Source organism: Camelus dromedarius, chromosome X, assembly GCF_036321535.1.
Source record: "Camelus dromedarius isolate mCamDro1 chromosome X, mCamDro1.pat, whole genome shotgun sequence".
Taxonomy (NCBI): domain Eukaryota; kingdom Metazoa; phylum Chordata; class Mammalia; order Artiodactyla; family Camelidae; genus Camelus; species Camelus dromedarius.
The window spans coordinates 86,625,858-86,653,193 of NC_087472.1; the positions used below are offsets into that span (position 1 = coordinate 86,625,858).

The 27,336-nt window shown below is 34.3% G+C and overlaps 1 protein-coding gene across 1 annotated transcript in view; it reads right to left on the reverse strand.

Moving 5' to 3' along the window:
* CFAP47 (cilia and flagella associated protein 47) overlaps nt 1-27,336 on the reverse strand; it is a 419,927-nt gene that overhangs the window by 117,383 nt on the left and 275,208 nt on the right. The window contains exons 46-49 of the mRNA XM_064483196.1: nt 26,259-26,455; nt 25,179-25,322; nt 24,411-24,581; nt 15,603-15,714 (exon numbers count right to left, since the gene is read on the reverse strand). Of these exons, the coding sequence (XP_064339266.1) occupies nt 15,603-15,714; nt 24,411-24,581; nt 25,179-25,322; nt 26,259-26,455 (624 nt within the window). The remainder of the gene's footprint in view (nt 1-15,602; nt 15,715-24,410; nt 24,582-25,178; nt 25,323-26,258; nt 26,456-27,336) is intronic.

Below are 27,336 nucleotides of genomic sequence, written 5' to 3' on the forward strand. Positions count from 1 at the left end.
ACTCCAAAATCCCGTGTACCCTACTCATTCATCCCTCCCTCCCAACCCCCCCAAGGAACTGGCAAGCATTGACATTTTTTCAGAATGTCATATGGATGGAATCATACAGAATGTGTCATTTTCAGGTTGGCTTCTTCCACTAAGCAATATGCATTTAAATTTCCTTCAGTCTTCTGGTCATTTGTTTTTCTCACTGAAAATACCCATCTATATGGATATACCACTGCTTATCCATTCACCTATTGTAGGACATTGTGGTTGCCTCTGCATTTTGGCAATCATGAATAAAGCTGTTATAAACAGTCATGTGTAGATTTTCGTGTGGACATAAATTTTCAACTCATTTGGATAAATACCAAATGGGCTTGTGGGTTGCTGGATCATGTTATGAGTAGTTTAGTCCTGTAACATACTGACAAACTGTCTTCCAAAGCTCTGTACCACTGTACCATTTTGCATTCCTACCATTAATGAATCAGAGTTTCGATTGTTCTACATCTTTGCCAGCATTTGGTGTTGTGAGGGCTTATGAATTTAGTCATCCTAATAGGTATATAGTGGTATCTCACTGTTATTTTAATTTGAAGTTCCCTAAAGACATATGATGTTGAACATCTTTTTGTATGCTTATTTGCTATCAGAATATTTTCTTTGGTGAGGTGTCTCCCCAGATCTTCGACAATTTTTTAAATTGGGCTGTTTTCCTGTTGTTGAGTTTTAATATTTTTAAAAATATTTTGGATACTATTCATTTATTAGATACCTAAAGAGTTTAAAAGAGACAAATAAGGACACTATATATTAATAAAAGATTCAATTCACTAAAAAAACAAAAAACAGCCAAAAAAAAAAGTGAACTCATAGATACAGAGAACAGATGCGTGATTGCTAGAGGCAAGGGGGTGAGGGGTGCAGTAGGTGAAATGGGTGAAGGGTGGTCAAAAGGTACAAACTTCCAGTTATAAAATGACTAAGTCATGGGGGTGTAAGATACAGCATCTTGACTATAGTTAATGATACTGTATTATATTTTGAAATTTGCTGAGAGAGTAGGTCTTAAAATTTCTCATTACAAGAAAAAATATTTGTATTTATGTGTAGTGATGGACTTTAGACTTATCATGGTGATTATTTTGCAATATATACAATTATCAAATTAAAAAGATTAAATTCAGCAAGAACATAAAAAATTATAGACATATACACAACTAAAAACAGAGGCCCAAAATATATGATGCAAAAATTAACAAAAATTGGAAGGAGAAGTAGACAGTCCTAATTGCTAATTGCTAATCCTAATAGCTGAAGACCTCAATACTTTACTTTCATTAATGGACAGAACAACTAGACAGAAGATCAGGATAGAAACAGAGGACATGAAAAACACTATAAAATCACTAGACCTAAGTGACTTATATAAAACATTCCACAGAACAACATCAGAATACATATTCTTTTCAAATGAATAAGGAACAATGTCTAGGACAGATCACATGTGAGGCCACAAAGCAAATCTTAATCAATTTTAAAACACTGAAATTGTTCAAAGCATCTTTTTGCATCACTATGGAATGGAATCACAAATCAATAATAGAAGAAAGATGGGAAATTTACAGACTAGGAAACTGAACAACATACTCTTGAACAGTCAATATTTCAAAGAAGAAATCACAGTAAAACTTTAAAAATATCTTAAGACAACTGAAAATGAAAACATAGCATGTAAGACTAATATGCATAAAGAGCAGTGCTCAGAGGGCAATTTATAGCAGTAAATGTATTTGTTAAATAAAAAGAACAATCTGAAATCAACAACCTAACTGTACACTATAAGGAACTAGAAAAAGAAAAGCAAATTAAACTCAAAACTAGGAGAAGGAAGGAAACACTAAAGATTAGAGTGGAGGTAAATAATAGAGAATAGAAAAACAATAGAGAAAAACAAAACCAAAAAAACCCGAAAGTTTGTTCTTTGAAAAGATCAACATAATTGGTACACCATTAGCTAGAATGACTAAGAAAAAATAGCAAAGACTCAAATTAATAAAATCAGAAATACAGTGGGACATTCACATTGTTTTTACCAAAATAAAAAACACTATGAACACTTATGTGCTGAAAAATTGGATAACTTAGACGAAACGGACAATTAGAAACACACAATCTTCTAAAACTGACTCAGAAATAATAGAAATTTGGATAGATATAAAATTAGTAAGGAGATTAAATCAGATCAGTAATCAAAACTTTCCCTACAAAAAAAGCTCAGGACCAGATGGCCTCACTGTTTGATTATATCAAATACTTAAAGAAAAATTAACACCATTTTATTCTAAAACACATCCAATATATTGAAGTGCAGGGAAAACTTCCTAACTTATTCAAGGAGGCCAGCATTGTCACAATACAAAAGCCAGAGAAAGACAGTACAAGAAAAGAAAACAAAAATACAATATCCCTAATGAACATCAATGCAAAAATTTTCAACAAAGTACTAGCAAATTGGATTCAGCAGCTTATTAGATGGATTATATACCATAATCAAATGAGATTCATTTCAGGAATGAATGAATGAATAAAGGGAGGGTGGTTCAACATACCAAAATCAATCAGTGTAATACACCACAACAACAGAATGAAGGAAAAAAACACATGATGATCTCAACTGATGGATAAAAAGTGTTTAACAAAATTCAACAGCCTTTCATGATAAAAATAAGCTATGAATAGAACTTCTTCAAAATGATAAGGGCCATATATGAAAAACCCACAGCTAACATTATACTCAGTGGTGAAAGACTAAAAACTTTCCTTCTAACAGCAGAAACAAGACAAAGATGTCTGGTTTTGCCACAGTACTGGAATTTCCAGCCAGAGCAATTATGCAAGAAAAAATAGTAAAGGCATCTAAATTGGAAAGGAAAAAGTAAAATTATCTGTTCACCGATGATATGATCTTACATGTAGAAAACCTTAGTGATTCCATGAAAAAAAAAGTAAGACAATAAATACACTCAGCCAATATGCAGGATACAAAATCAATACCTAAAATCAGTTAAATTTCTACACACTAGCAATGAACAATTCGAAAAGGAAACCAAACAAACAATTCAGTTAGATAAAATCATTATTTGGATAAAGTTACATATGATAATAGGTGTACACTAAATAATGAGAAAACCTAATCAATACTTCAAATATTATGAAATATTCTCAAGAATTAAAGGTATACATTTTCCATTCTTTCTCATTTCAGTTCATTTATATACTCAGCCTATTTTTCTCTCCCTCCAATAGACCCATTTAAATGTAAATGCATTTTTACTACCACATAGCAAAGAGAAATTAGACAATCATTTGTAAAACAACTCAAAAGCCTTGTATGCATATAACAAGATCATATGTTATAGACCAGGATGAGAAATTAAGTATTTACCTTAAAAAATAGAAATGGATGAAAAGAACTGTGGAAGAAATTACAGGTCTACTTAGTAGCTTATGTTTTAATTGAAACAACACTTTTAAACAATGTATCTTAGAATTATACCACTAATTTATAGATCATTTTTTTCCCAGTGAAAAACCTTTTTCTTGGCAATGTAACTTTAATTTTATTTCTAAACAATTACATTTAAAATTACATCCTTATTTTTGGTTATTAACTAGCAATGGTAGGACAGACAAACAAATTCTTGTAAACTTTTATTATGAAGAATGAATAATTTTAGACTCAGCAACATGACTGTTAGCAATGAACCTTCAAACCAAATGTACTACTTAACAGTTGAGAATATGTGTTTCAAAAGATGATAATATTTTCCCATACTATATGTGTATGTGATTACTTTGTTTCCCGTATTCTTCTATTCTGGCTAAGGCCAACCAATCCAAAAGGGAACAAAAAATAAATAAAAGCTTGACTGTTGGTGCTCGAGTTTATCAAAATGATAGGAAAATTACTAGGTTGCTTTGGAAAAACTAGAGTTGTAACAGAAATAATAGCGGTGGTAAAAGCAACTCTCTAAGATACAACATCATTGACTTAGTGGTTTTCCTGTTTGAAGAGAGGGTTACTCTGTGTTAGGCATATGCTAAATGCTTCCTTTTTATTATTTAGCCCCTTTAATAAACATGAGTTAATTACTCATTAGACTTACTTTAAAGCTGAGCAAACTGGGTGGTAGAGAAGGTTAGGTAACTTACTCCAGGTCACATAGTTAGTAAGTGAAAAAGGCATATATATTTACCTGACAGACTATAGGAAATGGTGTATTAACCCCTGTCTAAACATCACTAAATATACCACAGAATGAATGGGTTTTTGATTGGAAAAATAGCGAAATCATTCACATGTTTACAAAATATTTATTTTGACCTAAAAGGATAGGTTTCAGATAATGCTCATTGATCACCTAAACTATTTCATCCCTGAGAAAACCCCCAAAAGCAGGTTTCCATGGCAACAGTGAAACCTGGCAAGGTCCTTGACCTCTTTGCACCTGGTCCCCTCACATCCATCCTGCTCCTTCCACTGGAGCTTGGCCACTCCCTGTCGCTAAAGAGGAGTACTGTTAAGGAAAATTTCTGCATGGCTGGGATTTTATCCACGTGTGAATTTCCTGCAGGCACATTAATTCCATCAAGAAGTTTCTTCATGAGTATTTGCTCTATGTACATTAAATTACACACAATCAAATGAATCTTCATTGTTTCTCTAATTTGCACTACCCTTTATAATTTGAATAGTAAGACTAAAGATGAAAGCCTAAGGAATCCTCTACTAGCCCTCTTTCTCTTTGTGTCTCTTTTTTTTTCTTTCTTCATTTTAACCTTATTTCTAACTCACTTTCTTTTGTTTTATTTCTCCTTCATTAGGGTACCAAAGGCAAGGTGAAAAAACAAAATTATATGGCTGATAAAGAAACCCAGTGCTGTGGCCACAACCTCTATAAGAGAGCTCTTGTCTCTCACTCTTTCTAAGCTCTTACTTTTTATGATAAAATGTACAGCAGTTTAGCACCTACTAGTAGGCCTACAGGCTCCATTTTTTGTCTGTGTGGTATTATATTGTTTGTTCTTTCTCTAATACAGTTTTAACATGAGTATAACAAGATAATGTAAACCATAGGAAAGGATTATTAAAATCTACAGGATTCAGATTTCTGACAGAGGATGGTTGATTATCTTTTAACTTTAGCAAGAACCCATGCTTTCACTATTGGGGCAAGCAGTTAGACTGCTATTAAAACCACGTGTTTCTTTTGGATCCACTTAAGAAAAAACTGATAAACTGCATTTCATTAAAATTAAAAGCTTTTAAAATCATTTCACAATGTATAGTATATCAAATTGCCACACAATGCATCTTAAATATAAACAATTTTTATATGTCAATTATACCTCAATAAAGCTGGAAAAAATAAAAACTTCTGCTATTCAATAGACACTGCTAAACAAATTAGGAGGAAAACTATAGATTAGGAGAAAAAATTTTAAAGCATGTATCTGATAAAGGGCATGTATCCAGAATATATTTAAAAAGGCCTCTAAAAAATAAGAAAACAAACAAAATGGGGGGAAAATGGGCAAACATGAAAAAGCATTTCAATTAAGAAGGTATAAGAATGACAAACAAGCACAAGAAAAGATACTCAACATAATTTATTATTCATTGTGGAAATGCAGATTAAAACCACACTGTAATAGCACTACACACAAATTAAAATGGAGAAAATTGATATGACTAACCCTACTAAGTATGTTCAATGATGTAGAGAAAGTAAAACTTTCATACACTGCTGGTGGGAATGGAAAAAAAAACAATCTCTTTGAGAAACTGTCCAGCAGTTTCTTTAAACGTTATTCATTCAGCTACCATGGTTATCCAGCCATCCCACACAAGTGATTTACCCAAGAGGAATGAAAGTATATACCCATAGAAAGACATACACATGAATGCGCATTATCAGCTTTACTTAATTACCAAAAAAGGCAAAAACCCAAATGTTCATCAATAGGTAAAGAGATGAACACATTGTGATATATCCATTCCATGGACTATTACTCAGAAATAAAAGGAATAAACTATTGATACATACACTTGTGGATGGATCTCAAAATAATTATGTTGCACAAAAGAAAACACCCAAAAAAGGGTACACTCTGTGGTTTTATTTATATACAATGCAATAAGATGCCTAAAAAGTGAAAGAAAACAGATCAATTATTGTCCAGGGCAAGGGTGACATTGGGCAGGAAGGGAGGGAGGCAAAAGGATTAAAAATGAACACAAAGAAACTTTTGGGGGTGAAGTGTATTCATTATTTGACTTGTGTCAATGGATTCATGGCTGTATACATATGTTAAAACTTCTCAACTTGTACTTTGACTATGTACAACTTACTGTATGTCAATTATACTGCAATGAAGCTGTTAAAAATACACTATATGTTTCAGATACCTACCTACTTGTTTCAGATACCTACACTATATGTTTATACCTACCACTTCTGAGCAGGATAATGACACAAACTGAGAACTGTCACCCCAAACTGTAAGTACTGTATAAGTACAATATGTAAGTGAAGTTTACAGTTCACCAATGACTATCATCATCATATTGAAATACCCAGTCATCAGATTGAAATACCCAGAAGACTTTTATCTATCTATCTAAAATCTCTATTTATCTACATCTCCTCTTAGTTCCATAAAGCCATGCATGCTTCATTGATATCAAATATAATAGTTTGCTCATTTGTTTGGATTTACTGCACTGTAAAGGTGGCTTAAGTCTCCATGTAAAGTCTTCACTTTTTTTCATTTAATTTAAAATGTATTTCTATGATTAATTTCTGTATGAGATAAAAATGAATCTAGCGTTAAAAAGCATCCTTAGGCCCCATCCCTGCAATAAAAAGGGGAGGATCATTTTTTAGAAAAGTGCAGAGTAGTAAGAGGCAAATGTCTAGTACTTGGAAAATTTTCTGAAGTAGTTCCATGTTAAGAAAAAAAATTTAAAAGACAAAAAAAAAAGTTTTAAAGTTTCAGAATATCTGAATGATTTTCTAACCCTGCTAATTTCAATAGGTCATGTTTAATTTTTCAAAAATTAGAAAGTATCTTTGAAGGATGCTCTGAATTTGAAAATTTTCATAAAAGTGTATGAATAAATCATAGGCAATAAACCCGTCTGAGATTCTTTTTCTTTCCCCTCTGAGATTCTTAAGTAAAAATTTTACATGAGAAAAGCCAAGAATTTGCCAAATCATATTTTCATTTTCCTATAAATAACTTCTTACAAAATACACAAACTCTTTTGACCAGTAAAGCAGGATACACACACACACACACACACACACACACACACAGGAGGAGGGATAAGAAAAAGAGGTGAGGAAATGAGAGAGAGAAAGTTTTATATTCTCAATAATAATTATATACATATACATATATATCTCAGTAGTTCAAAATTCAAATACAAAGATTTTAACCAGAATATCATGGGTGGATTTGGAAACCACTGGAGCGTTCTTCCAAAAGCAATCTGAATTCATATTCAATGGAACATCTACAGCCTGCCTTGCACTCCCAGGGAGAACTATGTCTTTAATACATAATCAACAATCACAAATGAGGGTTGTGCCAATTAAATGTGGGCCCCACGGCAAACATTGGAATTGTGGGAGTGTCTCCTTCAGCTTGACAGAGTATATGCAACTTTCAAATTAAATCTTCCTTGTTCTCATATTTTATTGTACTCCTATTATTGCTCTAATAAGCAATTTTTAAAATATTTTAGAAATAATTTTATTTGGAAACATATTTCTCCTTCCATTTGATACTGACTGGATACCTGCTGCTGGGTGCCAGGTGTTGGCCTGGAGGCCAGGGCTAGCCTGGCACTCAAAGGACAGACCATCCCGTGCAAAGGCAGAAAATGCAGGATATACCATCACACATTGATCTACTAACACACACGTAGACCTTGAGACTATAGTTAATGTTGATTGTGATTTTGGGGTCAGGGCAGCAAGAGTAAGTCTAGTGTTCACAAGCTTCCAGGGGTAATACCATGCAGGTGGCTAGAGCTTTCACGAAACATCAGAGCAGAGGCTGCCTGGGAAAGAAGAAATGGTGAAAGCAAACAGGAGAGCCAAGGGGACCATGAAAGGATCCAAACAAACCCAATTCATTCTCTCTGCAGTGCCTCAAGGCCCTGCTTTTGCCAGCCATTTCTTTCACCTAAAAGAGCATGAAAATGCTTTATTACATTTAGAGCAGCCAACACTTGTTTGGAAAGGCCAGTGGCATTTAATCGGTTTTTATGCTTCTATAACTATGCACAGTCCACGACCCTGGTGGGAACAAGCCAGCAAGATCCAAAATCAGTTTCAGCCAAGCTTTCAATAGCACCCTCCCTGGTATTTCCAATGAGACAAAGTAGGAGAGAGTGGGGACAAAAGAAGCACTAAATCCTCTCATACATCCATAACATGTTAGGGAATTTTCAAAAATGGGAGTTAGTATATTAAATAAGAGTGATAAACATTCATTGAGTACCTAGTAGACGAACACTTTTCACATACTCCCATTTTTATGCCCATAACTACCCTGAAAGGTTAGCTATTATCTATATTTTACATCTAAGAAAACTGACATTCAGTGAGGTTAAGTATATTATCAAGGTCACATTACCAGGGAATGATATAATTGGAGGCTAAAGTCATACGTGACTTACGAACAAGTTCCTTTGCAACACAACAGTAATATAAGAAACAGCAAAGTAAAAGATGTGCAGTTTTGCCATTGCAATGTAGTGGTTAGGATAAATACACTGCCTAAACTTTAAATAAAAAATGCAAATTTAAATAGCACTACTTTTGGTCAGCAGCACAGTCTGAAAATCCAGGTAACAAACAGGCTTCTCATCACATACAATATTAGAAATCAAATTCTGAACTGAATTTGTATTTCAAAGATGGCAACTGGGAGTATATATCTTTCTGGATAGGGCATTAAATCAGAGAGTAGCGGGATGCCAAATATAAAAACTGTTTCTATCTTGTTTAAACATAGGTCTAACATAAGAACTTTATTATGCACACATTAAGCATTTGTTTTGACATTAAGCAGAAGTTTATCAAGAAGAAATTTTAAAAAGTCTTTGGCAAAGCTAACTAAAGGTTTGTTTGCAATTGTTTCCAAAAGGCTTTCTTGTGCCAATGTCATAATAGATCTCATTCCAGCATAAGATCTTCCGAATTGCAAATCTACAGAAATGAATCTTAGCTATAATTCACAGTTGTGTTGAACTGAATGAATACAAGTGAAAAAGCAAGTAAAGAAGCACTTTCTTTCGGCTGCTGTTGGGAAAAATACAAGGTAATTGTGGGCTACGTTGACATGATCAGTGTTATCTACTTTCTGGAGCTATCAGCTTGTCAAGGGTCCCGGATATAAGAGAAAATTTAAAACTACTTTATCATGAATGTTCAGGGTAGAGACTAAATTTACTAACATGACTAGAAACCATCTTAAAATGTGGGTTCTCTGTGTTTAGTTTGCTAATGTAGAATAAACAAAATGCCTTAGGGACTGCACTGAACTGTGTCCATACGGCATTCTGTAACATCTAAATACTTAACACTGTTAAGTAAATATTTTATGAAAATATTCTTTAAAACATTTTCAATGTGTTTTATTTTTTTAAACTGAGGTAACATTAACATATAACATTGTATTAGCTTTAGGTATAAACATATTCTTGTTGTGTAATGTTTAGAGATAATTTTAAGCCACCATGCTATGATAAATATATTAAATGATTTCAGCCTGATTTTTGTTCATACATTTATATGACTCATAATTCAAGTAATAATCCCTGTTATTGCCTTTCTCTGTTGGACTTCTGTCAACCTTGTGGACAAAGAGAAGATATTCAACTACCCAAGTTTCTCTCCCCACCCCTTTTTGGGATCACAAGTAAATGTCATTAACGATAGTAAGAATTTCTAAAGGCTTTTCCCTTGGAGATGAAACTCTGTTGCTCACAAGTAGGAGTTCATAAGGGATAATTATGAAGTCTGAGGTTGAAAAAATCAACTGCACTAGTTAACAGTAAGATAAAAGCTGTTTAAAAATATTTAGGGGTTGCCATTTTGACAATTTATTGGAAGAGACAGAGAATCTTCTCTCAACTGAAAATTTTAAGTTAAATACACATACAAGCTTAGAAACACTACTGAGTTCTCACTGGAGATGATAACTGTTCTGGGACACAGGCTACTCTGTGGTGGCCTGGAGTCTTGCCTTTCAGGGCCGTAACTGGGAATCAGAGAACAAAACTGTCAGCTAAAGAGCCCATGCTTGTATGGTTTGGGGCTCAGATTTCACATTATATTTTTGGACTACCAAACCCCAAATTAATTATTTAGTTTCACAGCTCTTCATTTCTCTTCACAGAAAAGGGGCCCTAGAGGTATCCCTACAAGTTTAGATAGTCATCTGCATGTTGTTATTAAAATTTGCTTTTTCAAGTCCTATTGTGACCCTGATATATACAAGCTGAAGTCCACTGAGTTGATTAGTGCATCCTCAGAGGGAACTCAGAAGAGTTATGCTAAAGATAGGTGCTCTATGTATATCATTGAAGAACAATTGGAGCAAATTATTAGAAAAATATATGTTGTTTATATCAAATTGTACAATCTTAATTCTTACACGCACAAGTTCATTTTCTTAGTACTATATTGGCAGTGAGTGGCTCTATGTTGTGAACATGCATGTTTATAGCCAACTCTAAATCATATTGGTGAATCATACTATGTTATTGCAATCAAAATAAGTTTAAGGATTATTGTTACTAAAGTATAGGCTAACCACTAAGACCTAATCATCTTCACCTAAATATTGGTCTTGTGCAAAAAATTAAGCTTCTACCTGAGACAAATGGAAATTTAGTTGCATATTTCACTACTAGAAATAAGCGACAGGCCATTACTACATTTCCATGTATTGTTACATATTAATCCTGGAATAATGGACAGTGATACTAGCTTTTTGCATTCTAATGACTAGAGAGGTCATTTTCCGGTTGTCAAGGAGAGAATTAAGCCATCATGTTTTAATGTATTTAGTGATTAACACATTTCTGCCTTCACACATGCTGTTTTTGTTTGTGTGGTTTTGTGTATCTATTTCCCTTTAAGGTTCAACATATTTGTATCTAGGTTGACTGATACAGTATTTTTCCATTTTTCTGAAATTTACTGACACAAAAAGATAATATTGAAATCAAGATAGAACTGGGCTTTCCCTAACTAGCAAATCTTTCCTGCTAATCACTTCTCTCTCACAGTTAATGCTGTCACCATCCTTAAAGGTGCTCCCCATCAGAAGTACATTTGATTCTCCTTTCTCTCTTCTCTCTCCGTATTCAGTCTTCATCAAATGCAGCTGTGGTGGACCCTATGCTGCATCAATCATACTCCTTTTCAGGAATGAAGGGCTTATTTCTGTTGCTACAGGGAATGATGCTGGAAGATGGCCACTAGGTCAGCCCCCTTTCAGCATCGCCTGGCATGAAAAAAAAAGAAAAAAGCCTCATCCAATGTCAAACCTCCTTCCACAAAGCCCACTTTCAATGATTGATCAACACAGCAGCATAAAGGCCCATTACACTTCTAATCTGGGACAACGCCAAAGGGCTATCCTAGCTTCAGAGCTCCCAGTGAGTTGATCAAAAGCCTTCACTGTGCTTGTCTGGAAATCCAACTTCTTCCTTCGGTCAATATACTTTCAGACATTTCCTTTCACAAGTGTTGATCACAATATATTCCCTAATAAATGTCCTGTAGCTTAAGCTCCCATCTCAGAGTTTGATTCCCTGGAAACCCAAGCTGCTAAAATATCATTTTCCACTGTTATTTCTCTTGAACCTTCCCTTCTGTTTTTTCACCCACTATCACTGGCCTAGTTCCGTCTGCCATTAACTCTCATTTAGAATGATAAATCTTAACTTTTTGTTCCACAGCCAAAAAGGCATCCAAATTTAAATTTCCCATAAGCACACTTCAAAAATGGTTGCAGCTCACTGCAGGCTGCTGTGATAATTCCAAATCCATGCATTTCTCAAAATTTCCACCTACAAATCAATATGCTATGACACTGACTTTAGTATATGCTACCTGTGACTCAGTGCCCCATGAAAATCCCCCCTACAGTTTCCATACACACCAGTGGTTTCCTAAGACTCTCTTCCAGTGGGGATTCACTGCCATGGGGATCTGCCCTAAGAATAAACTTTAGTCACTGATAGATAGGTGTTAGTGGATGACCGCCCCGATTTCCTTACCCTTCAGTATGACAATTCTCTCAGAAAGTTCCCAGTGATGTTCGCCAGTTCTCAGCAGTAATCTGATATCTAGCTTACTTTTTATTGACTTTCTCCCTTCAGCATCTAACTTCCCCATTCTGTCAGTGTGCTTCCTGTGATCATCTCTCAAATAAACTACTCACAATTAAACTCTTTTCTCTGGGTCTGGTTTTGAGAGAAGAAGCACAAACTAATACTGAGAACTGATCAACCAGAATATTGCTAAAGGCCCCTAAATGATCTCTCTGATATATCTGCCCTCTCTTGCACCTCCTGTTTTATATGCTACCTTCAGATATTTCTTTCTAAAACTCAGTTGATTCATGCCCCTCAGAAATCTTCAATGGCTCCCCCTGCCATAAGAAGTAAAACAAAACTTGGTCTAACAAAGTCTGCCTGTATTTCTGTCCATCACTCTGCATTGGCAACCACAAACACACACTCCAGACACATTCCCCACCCTGTCTTCTATTTACAGAAAGCATCTCTGTGTTTTCAATAAGGTTGTTTCCTTTGCTGAAATGCCCTCCCCACCATATTGGCTGATAAATCCAGCTCATCCTTCAAGGTCCAGATCAAACCCCTAAGAAGCCTTCTCAGACTCCCACTGTTAGGGTTAATATTTCCTACCATGCTTCCTAGTGCCATGTTTAAACTTCTGGTGTATGGGTGTGTACCCTGTATTGAGATGATTTATGGGTATCTATTTACACCACCAGATATGAACCTAGGAGGCAGGAGCCATATGACATCTTCGTATCCAGCAGTCATATTTGAGATAATTAACAAACCTATATTTCAGCTCTGACCAATCAGAAAGGACAATGGATCAAAGTCCTGAGGCACCTTTACAAGTCATGTGTTAACCGTTTAGTTGCTGCTGAATTGTTGGGAAGTCCAGGGGGGGCCTAAGGGAGGGGCTGTGGTGGCTAGAGTCAAAAGTTACATCATAGTGGCACTCAAACAACTGAGTATAGGAGGAAAAGCATTTGTTAAAATATTTTAACAAACAGTATAACTGGTTGAATGTCAGCTTTGTTTAAAACTACTGTACTTATCAAGGCTTTCCAAATTACAGGTCTTTTGTAAATGACTGTTATATAATTAAAAACAGAATTGAAAATGGGCACAAAGTTTTTTTTCTAAGGCCACTGATACACACACACACACACACACACACACACGCTGACATATTTCTCTAACCAGCACAAATAGGAACATTCTCATATATGTATGAAAAATTTAGTCTAGTTTTCTTTATATCAGATTAACAACTGTTCAGAAGCAATTACATTTTTATCTCTTAAAATATTATAAAAGCCTTCCAACAGTAATATCAATAAAAATGGAGTTTGCCTTCTTTACAGGCTTAGCTTGTCCAAGTCATAACGGCAACATTAATCCAACTATAAGGGACCGCCCTGGGAAGAACAATCATCATCATGTCTTGTAAATATTTTTCAAAATTATGAAGCCTGTAAAATCTCTTGTGTAGCCAGCAATATTGACTAATTCATCTTTACTTAACTGTACCCTGAGTTGCCTTTAACATCCCCAAATTTCTTCTAAAATCCTTCAAACCAGCATGTTAAAAGAGTTCATATCTGATCAGTGAAAATATGTTTTGAAACTTTATGGTCTCAGAAATTCTGCCAAAATCAACAAAAAATGACTATACAAAGGAAAAACATATTAAATCTGATTACTGAGTTCTTAGCTCCATTTCTGTAACTTTTAAGAGTCTGATTCATGAATCAGGGACTCTGTTTTATTTAAGAGAGTCCCAAACATTCCTAATTCAAAACGTTCTACACTGTGAGTTCCTCTTATGTTCCTTCTCACACATAGCAGACCTCACTGCCTTACATAGAACAGGAAACTCAGATTTAGTATGTTTATCAAAAATAATAATGGCAATTCTGAATGACATGCTCCCCTTTATAAAAGACTCGTTAAAATTCTACAACTAAGGAAAATCCACCATTAGGACTGTTATTTGATGATGAAAATAAAAACCAAAATTTGTATTTCTTAAAACCACTTCAAATCTTCCAACTTACATTAAAAATGGCAAAAGTATGCTACTTTATTGAAATGCTTGGAATAGGCTCAGTCTAGCTCAAAATCTACCTATCACGCAGAGAATTATAAATGGGCTTCATAAAGCCAAATGCCTGAAAAGTGACGGGAAGCTTTCAGAAGATGCTAACAGCTATGACTATGGTGACATGTGAGGTCAAGCCAAATGGAAGCAGAGAGTAGGGGTAGGTGGGCTGGCTCTTCACTCACAGCATATTCTATCGCAGTGGGAGTAACTGGATCATTGTGGGTGCCATTCTGAAATTTTCCTTTTGCTTGTTAATAGCACCGGCATTCAGCCCACTCTCTTCCTTGGAGCAGCCCTCTATACCTCCTATGCTAGGAACAGACCCTTCCCTAAAACATTCTTTGCTGAGGGAAGCAAGGATGAGAGGCTAGGACTTCCAGAGAGTACAAGATTGCTACTGGCTGCATGCTTTCTACACTTGTAAATTGTATCCACTTATCTACATTTTAATAATTTCCTCAGCAGGATCTAGTCATCATGGGGCATTTAATTCTCCCCCAGAAAGGATAACTTATTCCTCTGCTGAATTACAGTCACTCAACTCTTCCTTGTTACTCTTCTACACTTCTCATTTCCTCTCCCAACAAAAGCCTGTAGGAATACCCCTCACTCCCATTTCCAAGCAAGCAATTCTATTCAGGGACCATTAGGGCAATTTGTATAAATGAATGCTTTATTAAAGAGAAAGGAAGAAAACTTCACACATATCCAAGTCTTTAACCAATTTCTCATGTATCAATTAAGCATATGTACATGTTTTTAGAATACCTAGTCCTATAAACATATTCTCATAGGATGCTGTCTGGTTTATAAACTGGTTTATTATTTGAAAGTATTTGTCACAATTTTAAATGTAAAGGTCTTAACTAAATACTTCTGCTTCTAGGAATAGGTCCCCAAAATAAATTCAAATAAATGGACAAAAGAGTAAAGCATTAGACTTGAGATGTATGCTTCAAAGCTCTGATTATTTAGAAAGCTAATGACTGAAATGGAAAACTAACTTTCCCTCTGGTTTATTTATTAGAAAGGGGAAATGTAAATTACATTTTAATTTCTTCTCATCATGCATCTTTCCCAGTATGGTAGCTAATAATATTTTATTAATGATTTTGTTACCTTTGAATACACCACGTTTCCAAGGGCACACATGTAGAATATATGGAGCAGGATTATCAGGGTCTATGGTGATGTCTGGCTTTCCCCACACCATTGGAAGATCTGAAGATACCTACAAAAGAGAATTCAAAAACAGGAATTATATAATGTTAAGATTTACATGAAATCAGTGTAACAAGCTAGAGCATAGAAAAAAATGAAATTTCACTTAAATACTTCCATGAAAACTGTTCACTTTTAAATGAAAAGCAAACCAGGAAAACAATACATACAGGAGAAGAAAAATCTGAGATCTAGGGAAAAAGAGAACAAATGAAATGATTCTCACAAAAAGAACAATGTTTACTTCCTCTTGCTACTTGCAATAAGATCACTGATGCTTAGAGTATCTTTTACGGGCCATGCACAATTTTCTTTATGCAATTTGATGTACAAAAGATGAACCATTTCAATGAATTTCTACATCAATTTTATTATAGCATATAAGTGATACTTAAGCAGCATTTGACCACAACTCTGGTTTGTGAAATGCAACTTTCATTTTACTGAGTGCTTCTATCTTGCCACCCGCCACTGCCCAGGCAAACACTAATCTACTTTGTCCCACTATAGATTTGCCTATTTTGAACAATTTATAGAAAAGAAATCACACAGTATGTGATCTTTTGTAACTAGCTTTTTCCTCACTTAGCATAATGTTTTCAAGGTTCATCTATGTTGTGGTGTGTATCAGGACATCATTTCTTTGTACTGATGAAGGGTTTTAAATTGAATGAAAGCCACATTGATAAGCTTAGGGAAATTTGGGGTGTTTCCATTTTTGTCTAGTATGAACAATGCTGCTATGAAAACATGTACAAGTTTTTGACTAGACATAGATTTTCATTTCTCTAGACATGTGGACATATATCTAGGAGTGGAATTGCTGGGACATGATAACTGGATGCTTAACGTTTTAAATTACTACTTTCCAAAATTCTTTTTGAAAATGGCTGTACCTTTTTTCTTTCCCACCAACATTACATTATTGTTCCTATTTTTCTACATCGTTTCTCAAACTTTTCATTGTCTGTTATTTTGATCATAGCCATCCTAGTGAGTGGTATCTCCTTGTGATTTTGATTTGCACTTATCTCAGATTAATAATGCTGAGTATCTTTTCATGTGCTTATTGTTCATTTATATATTCTTTCAGGGAACTGTCTATTCAAATTCTTCACGCATTTTATAAAATGTGTTACTTGTCATTTTATTACCAAATTTTAAGAGATGTTTATAAATTCTAGAAACAAGGCCCTTATCAGATACATTGATATTTTCTCTCATTCTGTGGGTTGTTTTCTCATTTTTTTTTTCCAGGTATCATTTGAAGCACAAACATTTCAACTTTGAAGTCCAATTTATTTACTGTTTTGGCCCTTGTGTTTTTGATGTCATAGCTTTAAAAGTAATTGCCTAACTCAAGGTCATGAATATTTACTCCTATATTTTGTTCTATTATTTTTATAGTTTAAGCTGTTAAATTGTAGTCTATGATCCATTTTGAGTTGACTTTTACACGTGGTACAAACTAGGGGTCCAAATTCATTCTTTTGTATATGACTATAGACTTGTCTTAGCATCATCATTTAAACAGACTACTTTGTCTCACTGAATTCTCTTGGTAACCTTGTCAAAAATTGACTGACCATTATTAAAAAATGCCTGTTTCTGGACATTCTATTCTATTCCATTCATCTACATGTCCACCTTATGCCAATTTTCTTTAATATGATAGTTCTGTACTTAAGGGTTTGTAGGAAGTTTTAAAATCAGACAGTGTGAGTTATCCAATTTTTTTCTTATTTCATGAGATTACCTTGGCTCTTCTCTGTCCCTTACGTTTCTATATGAATTCTGAGATTGTTTTATCAAGGTCTGCAAACACATCAGTTGGGATTTTGACATTGTGTTGCACTTGTGTATGTATGGGTGACGTTGTCATCATAACTCTATTATGCTTTCTGATCCATGAGCATGGGATGTCTATTTATTTAGAATTTCTGTAATCTTCAATAATATTTTGCAGTTTTCAGTGTATAAATCTTTACCTTCTTTCGTCAAACTTGTTCCTAAGCATTTTATTCTTTTTGGTACTATTATAAATGATCATAAATTTCATTTTGGATTGTTCATCACTAGTGTATAGAAATGACTGAATTTTGTATACTGATCTTATTTCCACAAATCGTCTGAATTAATTTATTAGGTATGATAGTATATTTAGTGGATTTGGTATAGTTTTCTATTTATAAGGTCATGATATTTATAAATAGAAATTGTATGATTTCTTCCTTTTCATTGTGCATGACTTTATTTCCTGTTCTTAACTAACTGCACCAGCTGGTACCCTCTAGTATAAAGTTGAACAGAAGTGTCAGGAGTTGAAATCCTTGTCTCATTCCTAACCATAGGGAAAGTCAGTCAATGTTTTACTAATAAGTGTGATGTTAGCTGTAGAATATTCATGGGTGTCTTTTAGGATGTTTCAAGCACACATGGAATATTATCTAGGATAGTCCATGTCTTAGGACATAAAAGAAGCCTCAATAAATTTAAAAGGGCTAGAATCATACACAGTACATTTCTGACAACAACAGAATTAAATTAGAAATCAAAAATGGAAAGAAATTTGGGAAATCCTTAAATAGGTGGAATTTAAAACAACAGTCTTAAATAACCAAGAAATCTCAAGGGAAATGAGAAAATATCTTGAGCCCATATAGTGAATGATTCCTTTCTTTTACTGTATTTTCAACTCCAGAGTTTTTTTTTTTTATCATTTCTATTTATTTACTGATATTACCTGCTTACTGAAGCTTTTAATTCTTCAGATAAGATTTACTTTGGTTCACTGAATGTATTTACAAAGGCTTTATTATAAAGTCTCTACCCAGTAATCCAACATGTGGGCTCCTTCAGAGACAACTTCTAAAGATTGCTTACTTTCTTGTGTATGGGTCATACTTTTCTGTTTGTTTCCTTTTTGTGTCATAATTTTTGTTGCTGAAAAATGTAGATTTTTATATAGGATAATGTGGTCATTTTTGAAATCAGATCACTATCTCATCATGGTTTGTTTATGCTGCTCTTGTTTTTGTTGTTTTGTTATTTGTTGATTTAGTGATTTTTCTGGACTAAGTCTATGAATTCCGCAATCATTGTTGTGTGTGCCCGCTGAATAGCTTAGTGGTCAGCAGTACAAGCATAGCTTGTATTACTGTGCTTTGCTTTATTGCATTTATTTTTTACCAGTGGAAGGTGTCAACTTTGTGTCAAGCAATAGGTGCCATTCTTCCAACAGCATTTGCTCACTTCATATCTCTGTGTCACATTTTGCTAATTCTTGCAATATTTCAAACTTTTTCATTATTATTATATTTGTTATGGTGATCTGTGACCAGTGATCTTTAATGTTACTATTGTAATTGTTTTGTCATTTTTCAGCAATTAAGTACTTTAAAAAAATTTTTTTTTTTTGGTGGGGAGAGGTAATTAGGTTTATTTAATTTTGGAGGAGGTACTGGGGATTGAACCCAGGACCTTGTATATGCTAAGCATGCGCTCTACCACTTGAGCTATACTCTCCCCCCAATCAAGTATGTTTTAATGAAGGTGTATACATTGTTTTTTTTTAAAGACAACACGTTACTGCATACTTCATAAATTACAGTAAAGTATAACCATAACTTTTAGATGCATTGGGAAACCAAAAAATTCACTTTATTGTGACATTCAATTTATTTCGGTGGTCTGGAACCAAACCCAAATATTCCTGAGGTATGCCAGTAACTTGTCACAGGTTTCTTTAAATGCCCAAAACAGTAAATCTTCTACCATTAGTCAAGGAGCATGGCATATGTGCTATGGCACACCTTCGGCACTCAGGTAGTTTACAACTCTACTTTGGCCTTAATTTCCAGCAATTGTGGCTGCAAGATTGTAGGGCTGGAGAGCGGCCAAGTCAAAATGCTACAAATCACCCTGCTCTTACCAAAATTTAGAGGTTTTTTTTTTTAAAAAATAACTTTATTTGTTTGTTTTCTTTGGGGGGGGGAATAATTAGGTTTATTTATTTATTTAATGGAGGTACTGGGGATTGAATCCAGGACCTTGTGCATGCTAAGCATGCACTCTACCACTGAGCTATACTCTCCCCTCCTCAGAGGAAATACTCCTCATGCTGTTTAAGTCTTTAAGCTCAAGTTTTGAAAATTTTCATATTGAGAACTTTTGGCAGTGTTTTTTATTGCTTTCAAGGAGGAATACATTTATGAAACCCTTTGCTCCACTATTCTGGAAATCCCAGGTCTTCTGCCTCCTATTTTCCTTATTGTGTAACTATTTTATTGGTCACTTTGATAAAATGCGATAGGATTTTACCTGTATCTCAATTATATTCTCTGCCTTTTTATTTTCTCTTTCATATTAAGGAAGTTCCAACCTTCTATTACAAAGTAGTCTTGTAGCAATGAGATTAAATACATGTTAAAGGCTTTTAAAAAAACAATATGAGGCATCATAAAAATGACTAATAGCAGCAATGAAAAATAGGACAAGGGAAAGATATGAAAAGAATATACCGACTTTGAGTTGTTAGAAGATTGTCAAAGTGGAGGTGTACAGCAAGCAGTTGAAAACGAGGGGCTGAAGCTAACACATCTTGTGTGAAAGTATGAATTTGGCATTTGTAACTAAATGATAGTTTGAAGCCAAGAAACTGCCAACTGGGATGCTATACAGACATAAGAAAGCTTTAGAAGATGGAAATTTGAATTAAAAAAATGAGGTTAGAGGAATAAAAGAACCAGATAAGTAACAAACAAGTAACAATGGCAGGGAAATAAGGAATGTAGAATGATATAAAATAAATGGTGGAGAGTGTTAAGAAGGCAGATGGACAGTGCCAAAATCCTACAGTTTTTGAAGGAGTCAAAATAGCTTCCTTGATGCTAACGCAGCTCAAAGAATATACTATGATTGATTAGTGTCTTTTCTTCAAATTCTTCCTAGCTGACTAACCTGTTTTCCCTTCTGCTACTACTGTTGTTTAATTTGCCTGATTGATTATGTGCTTAGCAACCCCAACCCTGTGACTTATGCTTCACCCTAAATAATTTGCACCTAAAGGCAGAAGCTATGTTCCAGGAAGAATGTCACAGAATGATAACCCTAGGAAAATGATCAGATCTTCCAGAAGGCCCTGGGACACCAAATGAATTAGATCAAGATAGGAGAGGCTGTGGGCAGATGACCCTTGAGTGGACCACCTGAAATTCTCACGATGCCTGACGAACTCTTGCAAAAGAACAGTGTTGACTGATATCACTGTTGCACCCTGTCCCATTTGCCTACATAATCACCAAGCCCCAATCGCAAGATGGGTTCACAGTCTTCAAGGCATTAGTCTGCTGTGATTCCTTTTGCCCAGTAAAGTAATAAAGCTGCTATTTTCTTCGCTCCCAAACTTTGCCTCCGAGTTTGAATTCGCTTTTTGGGGTGCAGTGGCCAATTATTTGGTAACATTTTGAGACAGACAACATGGGAAAAGAACTGATTTTTCTTGACCAAAAGTCATGGGTGATCTTTGTGGCAGCAGTGTCAACAACAGTAAAGGAGCCCCAAATGGAAAACCATGAAATAAGAAGTGATCATGTAAATACTGCTTTTTCAAGAAGTTTAGCAATCACAGAAAATAAAGAAGGTAATAGTTGAAAGAGTATGGTTAGAGACAGGTTTTCTCTTACAATGGAAAATTTTGAGAATATTTATAGATTAAGAAAAATAATCCAACAAAGAGGAAGGTATTGAAAGTGAGAGAAAGGGGTAGAGGGTGGGGAGGAACCCGAATTGGCCCTGAAGGCACAAAAGTCAACTTCATTTTACACATCAAAGAATGAAGATGTAGAATCAGAAGCATCTCAGTGGTCTCAAAGCAAGTACATGATGAAACCTGACATTCTAAAGCAAAGATTCTCAGCCTAGCCTTTCTCCTCAGCAGCATCTCAGTTGCCTCCTGATTGAATTTCCATTGAAATACCAGCACTAAACTAAACATTATGAATGAAAAGAAATGGAAAATTGGTAATGCTCATTAGTATGTGTTGATGAAAAACAATGGTGATCTTCAAATTAAGAGAGGTGATACTTTATTGAGTTGTAATATCCCTAGGAATAAATGTTTTTTAGGTCTTAAATATGTTCCTGTTCTTTATAACTGTTGGTGCTCTTTAAATATAGACATAGGGAAGAACTGGAATAGATGAACAGTATTATTAATACTTTAATGAAATAATATTTAATGAACTGAATATGTAATATCTTTAATTACAGAAAGGGCCTCGCTGAATATTTACATTCTAAAAGTAAAATAGCCAGATTCTTCAGTTTTATTTGTGCATTAAAATGATAGAAATAAAGACTTTATTATTTCTTGGGAGAATAGTTCTGTTATGAATAGAATTCCACTTCTATATTTATTTAGAAAAATACTGTTAATGTAGCATAATTATTATTCTTGAAGACCTACATTTGAAAAAAATGCATTCATTCTAAAGAATAAAATTTAAAAAGCCTACAGACATCACCCTTTCCCACAACAAAATGAAATAAATAATGTTATGAAGTTAGAGAATTTTTTCTTTAACCTGTTTTCATCCAACTCTTAAGACAGGATTCCTTGCTCATCAGTAAATTCCGGAAAGGGAAAGGGAGTGGTGGAAAAACGATTTTTTCCTTATTTATAGCAAATCCATATAGTCATGATTTTTTCCCCTTCTCTTTCCTTTCCTTTCCTTTCTTTTTCTTCCCTTCTCTCCTTCCTTCCTTCCATGTGAAATGTCACCCATTACATTTGTGTCTGTTCATTAAACAAATCTTCTTTGAAAAGCTATTACATGCCTGATACTATGATTTATGCTAGGTATCAAAATATGTATAGGAGAGGCATGCCCTTTTTTTCACAGTTTATAATCTAGTAGAGAACAATAAATAGATAACAGCAATACGATGTAATGTACATGATGGTGGGACAGGTAAAAAAAAATGCCGTGGAAACATATGAAAGGCATCTAATTCAGGTTTATGAGGATCAAGAAGGATTCTTTGCAAAGTGGCATCTAAGACTTAACTTAAAGAATGAGAAGGAGACAGACACAGCGAAGTGGAAGGCAGGGAGTTGGATACAGATTTCCAGGAAGTAGCAAAAGGCAATACTATATACAATGGCCTAAGTGTGGCTGGAGCCAGGAGTGGTATGAGATGCAGCTGATCAGATGGATTTCTGAAAGATGTAACAGCCACTTCAGGGTGCATGGACTCGATCCTGAAGGCAAGATATGACACTGAAGAGTTTTAGCTGGGGATTGACAAGATGAGATTTTCACTCATAGGATTTACTCCCTGTGCAATCCAGTAAGGAAAGAAGAAAATCAACATACACAGTTTTCAAGATTGCCCAAAAAATCAGAGGGCAAACCCAGAGAATTTCCAAACTTCTGCAGTTCTGTCTAAAACTGAATTCAGGCAGCTGTGATGGATAGATATTTTAAGCGTCTTTGAGGATTCTATTGGGCACACAACCATTTGCAGATAAATGCAAGAGTGGGGAATAGAAAAATTAATTTTCCAGAATATGAAAATGAATAAATGTATGTATATGCATGACTGGGACACTGTGCTGTACATCAGAAATTGACACATTGTAACTAACTGTACTTCAGTAAAAAACAAAATTTATTTTCCGATTTGCTTAAGCAAATCAAGTGAGGAGGGACAAGTACAAAACTTCATAAAAAATAAAGATATAAATAATTTTGCATTTCTTCACATTCCCACTATTAATCACACTGGTAAATGACAGGATACACTTTTGAAATTTCAGACCAACAGGTATCATATCACAATTTTAAAAGCTGTTTAAAAGGTTTTTTTGAAAATATCTTTTATTATCATGTATAATTTCTTCAACTGAAAATAATATGACTCAAATAAGTAGATTTTAATGTGTTTTATGATTATATTCTAATACTTAGATATAAAACTTGTTTGGTGCTAACTCGACTTTATAATTTAAATGACATTTAAAAGACGTTGGACTAATAAAAAAGAGAATTCTATCTCCTTATGTGACACTGCTTCACCAAGTTAAGTAAAATTAAATGTTTTAAAAATTTCATATAATTCACAGATCATTGGATAAATAAGTTGTGATTTTATACACACACAGACACACACACACACACAATGGCATACTACTCAGCCATAAAGAAGAATGAAATAATACCCTTTGCAGCAACATAGATGGACCTAGAGATTATTACATCAAGTGAAGTAAGTCAGACAGAGAAAGACAAATATCATATGATATCACTTATAGGTGGAATCTAAAAAAATGAGACAAATGAACTTATTTACAAAACAGAAACAGACTCACAGACATAGAAAACAAACTTATGGTTACCAAAGGGGAAAGGAGGGGGAGGGATAAACTAGGAGTTTGGGATTAGCAGATATAGACTACTATATATAAAACAGATAAACAACAAGGTCCTACAGTATAGTACAGTGAACTATCATCAATATCCTGTAATAACCTATAATAAAAGAGAATATAAAAAATAATATATATATGACTGAATCATTACACTGTACATCAGAAACTAACACAACATTGTTAACTATAATTCAATTTAAAATTTCATATAATTCAGTATACTCCTTCTGAAAACACTTTCACACTAAAAAGATTTTAAAAATAAAAAAACTTACCTTAAATGTTAGCATAGTCAATGTGTAATTGGGCACCATTATGGATATATTTGTTTTTTCCCCCACTTGACAGTTGACAGTGATGTGCTCCAAGGCCAAGGGTCTTTTTCCAATTCCTTTTATGTCAAAGACATGCTCCATACCATCTTCATTTTGTAGAATAAGTCTGCCCTGTGACAAATCAGCCAAATTTCAGCTCTACATGAGTCATAGTTAGATGGCAAACAGCCTCTTCTATCCTATTAATCTTGAATCTGATTAATGAAATGAGCTTTCAAGGAGGTGCTAGCCATTGACATTTCCAGTTTACGTTTAAATACTTCTACTGAACAAATTAAGATGAATTTTCTGTGAAAAGCTCTTTATTTCTCTTTACTTTCTCTAAGTGACAGAGTTTAATAGGCATTCTCATACATAGCAATTACATGCTTATTTACATCCTTGTCAAAGAAATATGTCTTAAAATGTTTGTTAAAGTACAAATTTCCTTACTGAATAACAAAGTAATGATCTTACTTTGTTAAATATGCTGTGTTAAAAAATAATCTAGATTTAAGTATTGACAGCCAATGACATTGTGATTTTCAGAATATTTATTCCTCACATTAAAACATTTAATAAAGTTCCAAGCAGAGTAAACACTAATGATCAAATTCATGGAAAATACAACTTTTCTGCAAGAAAATTTATCATAAATCATATAGGTTAACATCATACACTGGATTACTGACACATTAAAGCTGAGGAAAATAATCAGTGAGTTCATACCATAATCACACATTCCAAAATAGGTTTGAATGTGAGTGGATAATGTGCAGTTTCACCTGGTCCAACATGTAAAACAGGAGGTCCATAAAACCATTTTCCTTCTATAGTAACTTGATATTTCCATTCATTATTTGTTTCATTATTCTAAAGTATGAAAATAAAGACAGAAAAGTATCAGAGGGATGATGCTGATGAAGGTGAATTACATAATAATTCTTAATACTTTTAATAAAATTAGATATTGTATTTCTGATTCTTAAGAATCAACATTTGAAAGTCATATTCATTAAGAACAACTATCAAAAATGTGAACATAAGGGATAAGGATGACTATATGCCCTTTCAGTGTCATACAGGAGCACTGCCTAACAGGTTAATCCATAAATTATTTATTACCTAGAGGAATATTCCTTTGTTTGACTTACTGATCATTGTTAAAATAATAAAATGGTCCTGGTGCTTCACATTCCACTTCTAATTATGTAACCTAAAGTGTTCTAACAGTTAGATTGCTCAAATAGCAAAGCTTACACATCCCATGAGAACAAATTGTTATGTTTTGAAGATTTTTGTTATATCTTTAATAACAGATGAAAAACAATTTTTCAGTCTAAACATTCAAAAGTCCTTATAATTATATTACCTTCATCTATGCTGTATTATCACTGACTAATAGAGAGCCAAGCTACAGTCAATCACTGTTTTCAGTGCCTATGAACCCATCTTAATCAAGTGCTAAGATTACAACTGAGTCTGGAGCAGAGCGATCTGAGAGACCACGAATCTGCTCAGTGCAACCACAAAGCATGGCTTTTGAGTAGGAATTTGATGACGGGTTAAGGAAGTTAGAATTTATTTTTTAAGCAAAGAAATCCAGCAGAAGTGATTAATCAGGTGAGTAATATGGTAACATTTATATTCAGGAACAAAACTGTGACATCAATAGGGAGAAACAAATGGCAGCACACAATGCAATTAGGAAGTGGCAATAGTTCAGATGAGGGGTCGGAAAGACTTTAATTAAGACAGACAGTGGCAATGGGAATGAAGAAAAGTACCAAAAAAGAAGTTTGAACTTACTATTGGAATATTGTGGGTAAGGGCTTTAAAAGCTGGTGTTTCAAAATCAAATCTGGCCTCTGCATGTTCTTCATTCACCACACCTTCAATGCAATAGACACGCACATCATACTTTGATGTCAACAAAATTTTACAAGGGTAGCGTCCAGGACAGTCAGGAACGAAATATAAAGGAACTGGAACATATTCATCTGCAGCTATCAGAACAATTAAAAAATGGTTTAATCACGTTTAATTGTATAATTCCTAACATTCATTTTGAAGTAAAGCAATATTTAATATCATTGTATTTAATTGTATTATATAATCTAGAAGAGACTTGGTTATAACAAGATAACACACTATCCCTAAATCTCCTGGGCATTACAAGCAAGTTTATTATTATTTTTTAAATCAATGACAGAATATATCCTGCATAGGTCACAGGAAGGTGTGCTCCCTAAAGCCAACGAGGGACCCACGCTGTGAAAGATACCACAACCTTTCAGCTGTACTACCAGGAACATCTCTCCTCCTTTGTTGACAGGTTTGGGGAAGAAGAATGGCTGGAAGTTTCCTCAAGGATTTCCAGTGCTCAGCCCAAAAGCAATACATACTCCATTTAACTAGGCAGAACAAACCACATAGTTCTAGCTTAGACTGCAGGGGCTGAGAACTGAGAGATATATGGAATATTTGGTAAGCATTATTAATCTGCCACCTTTCTATGACTTATGGATGCTCTGTCCCATAGAAATCAAAATAATTTGCAACTTGACCAGCATATAGAAATACTTTTTTCATAGTTAATAACCAAGGGAAGCCAAAGAGGCATGTCCAATGAGTATTTCTCCTATCACTTTGTTATACCATTTAGCATAATTAATAGCTAATATCATTTCTTATGGTGGGCAGGCTATCCATGCTGGTCCTTCCTTTCCAAGGAACACTACTTTTTCTCTGAAGGTCACCATTTTCTTTTTTCCATGAAATGAAAAAGTTATAAAACACTCTCAACCCTAAAGGAGGATGCAGTATAAGAATGTAATACAAATTTCACTGCTAAAGCTAATGTATTTGGGTAATAGGTGAGAAACAA